General features: G+C 43.9%; 1 protein-coding gene across 2 annotated transcripts in view; it reads left to right on the plus strand.

Annotated features, from left to right (window-relative positions):
• The window catches only part of MYG1 (MYG1 exonuclease), a 58,436-nt gene extending 52,839 nt beyond the window's left edge, over nucleotides 1–5,597 (plus strand). For both annotated transcript variants that reach the window (XM_068127780.2, XM_068127781.2), the window contains exons 6-7: nucleotides 244–425; nucleotides 4,883–5,597. In XM_068127780.2, the coding sequence (XP_067983881.1) occupies nucleotides 244–425; nucleotides 4,883–5,084 (384 nt within the window). In that variant the 3' untranslated portion in view covers nucleotides 5,085–5,597. The remainder of the gene's footprint in view (nucleotides 1–243; nucleotides 426–4,882) is intronic.
• The last annotated feature ends 719 nt before the right edge of the window (nucleotides 5,598–6,316 follow it).

The raw sequence follows: 6,316 nt of genomic DNA on the forward strand, positions 1-6,316 counted from the left end.
TGTAGAATAGCAAAAATAATATCATGTTTTCTTTTTAAAAATGCATTTTATCTTTTTCTTTTTTTAAATACATAGCTCCAACTTTATGAAAAAATTTAAATTTCGATTTTCACAAACAAAAATGTATTATGAATGGCTTGCAACCATTTTCATTTGTGCTTGGATGTGTAAGCCAGGTGGTTTACTGTACATGATTATGGTGATGGTTGTTGTAACTGAAGAATTAAACATTGTGTTGCCCAGGTACACAACAGTGGGGAGATTGTGTGCTTGACAAGTGGTGGCTGCCCTTGGAAGGAGCACCTCTTTGATTTGGAGGTGGAGCTTGGTTTGAGTACGCCCATAAAATTTGTGCTCTATCTGGACCAGAACGGTGGATGGCGTGTGCAATGTGTTCCCATTCTGATGCACTCCTTTCAAAACAGGTCTGGTATTTGAGTAATTTGTATCTACTAGGGCGTGCCCGTACTATATATATATCTAAAATTATATCCCCCCCCTCTATTTACATGAAATGGTTTGGTCCATTCGCAAAGCCAAAGCGAACGGCTTGCGAGTACGGTGACAATCCCCCCCTCTATTTACATGAAATGGTTTGGTCCATTCGCAAAGCCAAAGCGAACGGCTTGCGAGTACGGTGACAATCCCCCCCCCCCCCCTCTATTTACATGAAATGGTTTGGTCCATTCGCAAAGCCAAAGCGAACGGCTTGCGGAGTTTGGTAAATAAATCGCCATAGCTCGGTAACTACTTCTCCGATTAATATGAAACCTTGAAAAGGCACATCCTCAGGTCCCCAGCAATATACCTGGCAAGTTTCAAGTATATCGGACCCGTGGTTGTCGAGAAACAGCGGTCACAGACAAACAAACAAACACACAGACACACACACAGAGATTACTGGAATTATAGATAGATAAACATAGGGGCAATACCCCTGGGCACTCACCTGGTAGAATAAAGTCGTATACTACACTGGCTAAAGGTATTTTAAACTGTATCATGACATTTTGAAGCAATTTCAATGGTTTCCAGAAGACAAGGTAGCATGTACAATCAAACTAATGTAATAATAAGACTTTTGAACAAAAATACCTATTTTGCCCTGCTGCCCTGCTGCCCTGCTGCCCTGCTGCCCTGCTGCCCTGCTGCCACGCCCCTAGTCTAAATCTGATGTGCCCATGTTTTTTGTCGTGAAAAGTTACCTCCCATGGAACCCCTCTTCCCTCTATAAGTCACTTCTTTAGGCTGTCCATGATTCACAACTGAACAAACATGTTCACAAATAGGGATATAATAATATACATACATGGATGATGCATGGCTTAAGAATAATGTTTTATGACTTTGAATTTGTGACCTCTGGTAAGACGGGGTTTTTTCTTCAAACACCCTCATGGGCTTATTTTAACTCGCATTCGCTTTCTGTTTTCGTTTTTGGTAGTCGCTTCGATGGTTGAACAACAACAACAAATTTGGTGAAAATGTGATAAATTTTGACTAACAAATTTTAAGGATTTAATGTGGGAAATTATGACCATTACAACAAAGTACAACCTTCTCCCCTCTCATTCTCTTCTCCCCCACCCTCACCTCCCTTCCTCCCCTCGTCCTCCACCTACCTTCCTCCCCTCCTCCTCCCCACCTTCTCCCAATCCCTCCACCTTGCTCCTCTTCCCTTCCCTCCCATCCCACCTACTTTACTTTCATTACCACTCCCCCTTTCTCCCTTACCCCACCCTCACACCTCCCCTTCTCTCAACCCCCCCCCCCCCCACCTCGCATCTTTTTTTTTTCTTTCTTTTTTTTTGTATACAAAGTTGAGGCTCGTGTACCAAAAAAGCATAAACATAATTCCACGATAAATAATTCCACTCTAAAAGACATGAGTTTAAAGAAATTCTCTCTCAGTGAGTTTGTGGCTGGATGGAAAACCTGTGGCTGGATGACTTTGACACCATAAACAGTGCGTCAGCTTGTCAGGATAATTCATTGGATTGAATCGGGAATCGATTTTCCATCTACCAGGAGTGAGTACAGGATCCCCTCTCTGCGCCGCCCGCTGCTCACAGTCTTCAGGCTGCATCTGTGGTCACCTACCATAAAAGTAGTCTCAGTGCCATCATCCACAAACTCCCCTGTAGTTTCCATCTTTTGTCCATTGCACCAAATTTCCATGGTATCTTTTTCAAGCACCACTCTCATGTCCACAGCGTCCAAGTGCAAGCGTCCAAGCGTCCTCCCCTCTCTTCATATTCCCAGACGAAGCGACTCTGTGTTGCCCAGCAATGCCATGTACTTTTGCTAGTTATCCAATAAAATGGCCTTTATTGAACCACAAGCAAAACTAGCCAGTGTTGCCGAGCAACGCAGTTACTTCGTGCCAGGGATATGAAGAGAAGAGAGGAGAGTAGAGAGAGGGGGGGTTGCAGCGGGAGGGAAGGGGAGAGGGGGAGGGTGACGAAGAGAGTGGATGGGAGGACAAAGGGGGGGGGGAGAGGAGGAGAAAGGGGGCTGGAGAGGAGAGGGAGGAGAGAGAAATGGGGGAGAGGGAGGGGAACGGAAGGGGAGAGAAATGAGGGTAGGGAGGGGAGAGGAATGGGGGAGGAGAGGGAGGGAAGACGAATGGGAGGGGGAGGGGAGAAGAGGAAAGGGGTGGGGAGAGGGAAGGGGGGTGGAGGGAGAAAGGAGGGAATGGAGAGGGAAGGGAATGGAGAGGGTGTGAGAGGGTTGTACGTAACATTTGTGATGGTCATCATTTCCCACTTTATATCCATAAATGTTGTGAGAGGAAGTTAAAATTTATAGGATTTCCAACAAAGTTGTTGTTGTGGAGTGTTCAACCACTCCAATGACCACCAAAACTGAAAACAAATCAAATCGGAGTTATAATAAACTCACGAGGTCCTGAAGAGCATTTGAGAAGATCATCTGACCCATCATGATCAATCACCACATTGTCTTTAAAGGCTGGAAGTTGTTCAAAATTCATCAGATTTTCACCAATTTGTTTTACCAGGGCCTTCATCGACTTTAACTTGCTACTAAAACAGAAAACGAAACCGAGTTAAAATGACCTCTTGGGGTCGCCTGCTTTCACTGTACCACCCTATAATAACTGACACCATGAGGTAAATTAGTTGAAATATATCGGATTTTCGCCGAATTTGTTTTACCACGGCCTTTGTCAACCCTAAAACCGAAAAGCCCACTACAAAAGTCAACCTGCTCTTAAAACCGAAAACAGAAATCGAATCCGAGTTAAAATAAAGCCGTGAGGCCGCTCAAAGCATAGAAGGAAGAATGACTGATCCCCTTCATTCCCTTCATCCCCCTTCCCCATGTTAAATCCTTAAATGCTGCAAGTTGGTCAAAATTATAGGAGTTGCACCAAATTTGTTGTAGTCGAGCTTTCAACCATTTCGGTGACTACCAAAACTGAAAGCATGAATCAAATCAGAGTTGAAATGAGCCCGTGAGGGTGTTTTAAGCAAAAACCCTGTTTTTATCAGGGGAAATTCATTTCAAAGTCATAAAACATGATACTTCAGCCATCCGTCGTCCATCCTAACATAAAGCAAAAGCTTCGGCACATGATGATGTTCATAACATTCACCAAAACCTTCATTTAGACAACTTTATTTGCCCAAAACCGCATCGAGCCAAGATCAAGCCGAGACCAACATTCTTGCACTTTCTTTGAGGTCGTATGTCAAGTTTGGGGCCACTTGGTTTCATGGTTTTGGAGTTATGGAGGACCCACACACACACACATTGCCGTTTATTATTATTATTGGGGGAAATGCCAGGGAGATAGAAAAGGCCCCTTTCTATGGTTTGTTCCATGTGGCAAACTATGGAAAAAAGGGACATTCCTTCGCTTGTAGAAAATGTCAAACAATAGAGAAGAAGCGACATTCAAAAAAACTCGTGTGCCTGCTGGACTACCCTTGTGTTCTTAGGAGGAACCAAGGAATGCTCTCGAAAAGTTCATATAAAGGGGCGCCCGACATCTGGCAAATAAAATACATTTACTTCTTCATGCAGCTGCATGAATCAAATTGACGCCTCTTTATATGAATATTTATAGTTACTTGGTTCCTCATAAGAACACAAGGGTAGTGCAGCATTCACACAATAATTTTTTTGAATGTCCCTTCTTTTCTATTGTTTGGCATTTCCCACAAGTTACGGAATGTCCCTTCTTTTCCATAGTTTGCCACATGGCGCATACCATATACAGGGGCCTTTTCTATGGCCCTGGCATTTTTTCCCCAAGATACATTTTAAATACGAACAAAATGCATTTGTTCAGCGTACAAGACTTTATTCAAGACGATATAAAAGACTTGAAAAAGTAAGGGGAAAAAAATATTCAACCCAGATGGGACTCCAACCCACAATCCCCAGCTTTTGGGGTCTGATGCCTTATCCATTAGGCCATTGCACAAGACAGACCCCGCAAACACCCCAAATCAACCTGCTCAACAGTTTTGCCCTTGTTGTGGGTGGCATCATCCGTTCCAGTGCAGATCGAAACACTTGCAATGCCAAAGGTGCGTGTAGTGGTGCCTTGAACAATCCTCTATTCTATCAACTTTCTGCCAGTTGAAGTGTGACAATGATAGGCAGAACAACCTGTGGTGTTTTTGTTTTTGAGTTTTAATATCTATATATATATTGTATACAGAGTCGAGGCTCGTGTAAGAGTTATCTTGTTTTTGGATTCTACTTCAAAATCTCATCAGATTGTACATATTCAGCCAACTGAATTGTGTTTTGATTTTGGCATCAGCTACAATGAACATTGAATAATATAATGATCGTGGTTTTAAAACCCCATGTGGGCTAAGCAGGTGTGTGCCTCTGTTCCTCGTGCCAGGTTGTCACTGCCAGAACCTTGGAGGGGTTTGCGTGGTGAGTCTTTGAGCCAGATCACGGGAATTCCGGATTGCATCTTTGTTCATGCAAATGGATTCATTGGAGGAAATGCGAAAAAAGAGGGTGCACTCGCCATGGCTCGTGCTGCACTTCGACTGGAACTTTGTGCAGATAACGAAGGAAATGCCGACAAGCAATCGTAATTATTTCATCCATGTGCATCATGTGACTGTCGGTCTACATCATCACTGGGAGGGCTGCTTTGCTCATGCAGTGTTTCTGTAGGTAAGGAAGTGATAACCTAACCACTCTTCATGAGGTCATGAACATCCACCAACTAATACTAGCAGATGGGAACACAGCTTGAGATCGATCTGAGGGTATTGCACACTTGTTTATGCAACACCCTTCCCATTAAGGAGTATCAAACCCAGACTGGCTCAAGGGCTAGTGCACATGCCCTCTGCACAATTCTCCCAGAAAACTATTAATGGGGATTGGGCACCATGGATGGCAGTACCCATGTGACTAATAAATTAGTGGAGTAATGAAAGCGCAAGTATTTTATGGAAAATACCGTGTGATATATGGGGTGGTGTAGAGGGCAAAATAAATTGTAGAACAGCAAGCAGATGCAAATGGGATTGTCAATAAATCTGGATCTGTTCTTTTCTTTCTCTTTTCCTGAATCAAACAAATAAAATGCATGGAACTTCCTCTCCCCGATTATTGTGGTTGTAAAAACTCCTTTTACTTGATGTCTAGATGTCTTGAATCAATGACTGACTAAATGCACCATTGGAGTATCAAAGATGGAGTCATCAGGAGGAACCTGGAGAGGATTTGGGTTTCGGCTACGACTCCTCTACCCCCAAACCCATCCAGCTGCAGCCAGGTTAACCCTACAAAACCTACTTGCAAGATTCACCCTTCTGTAGACAAAGAAAAGAAAGGAGAGATGGAGGACGAGAAGAAATCACGGACATTAACAGAGCACGCACGCACGCACACACACACACACACGTTTTGCCCCAACCCTAACTGAGATCATTTTTGTCCCCCGTCGCACCGCGGAGCGAAAGGGGGACTATGGTTTTCCCCTCCGTCCGTCCGGGCGTGCGTGCATGCATAAGCGAACGACCGCATTCGAATTTGGTGTGGATGTGCAACCCATGTCAAAATCCAAGATGGCCACCGCCATGTATGTCTGATGCCTTGTATGGCTGAACCTTGTGAGATGAATATCTTGAAAAACAAGCATTCTGAGTATTGCGCTGCAATACATGTCCCCTACCAAAGTTCAAAGTGCCATAACTTTGTCAAAAATGATCGAATATGCAAATTTATGCACGGTTGATGCTGGTTTTCAAACTTGATCTGAGTTATGCTGAGACACGTGTGTCACGCCTCACCTCGTTGATAAGCCCGCAAGGTC

This window comes from Myxine glutinosa, chromosome 10 (genome assembly GCF_964187855.1).
Source record: "Myxine glutinosa chromosome 10, kmMyxGlut1.1, whole genome shotgun sequence".
Taxonomy (NCBI): domain Eukaryota; kingdom Metazoa; phylum Chordata; class Myxini; order Myxiniformes; family Myxinidae; genus Myxine; species Myxine glutinosa.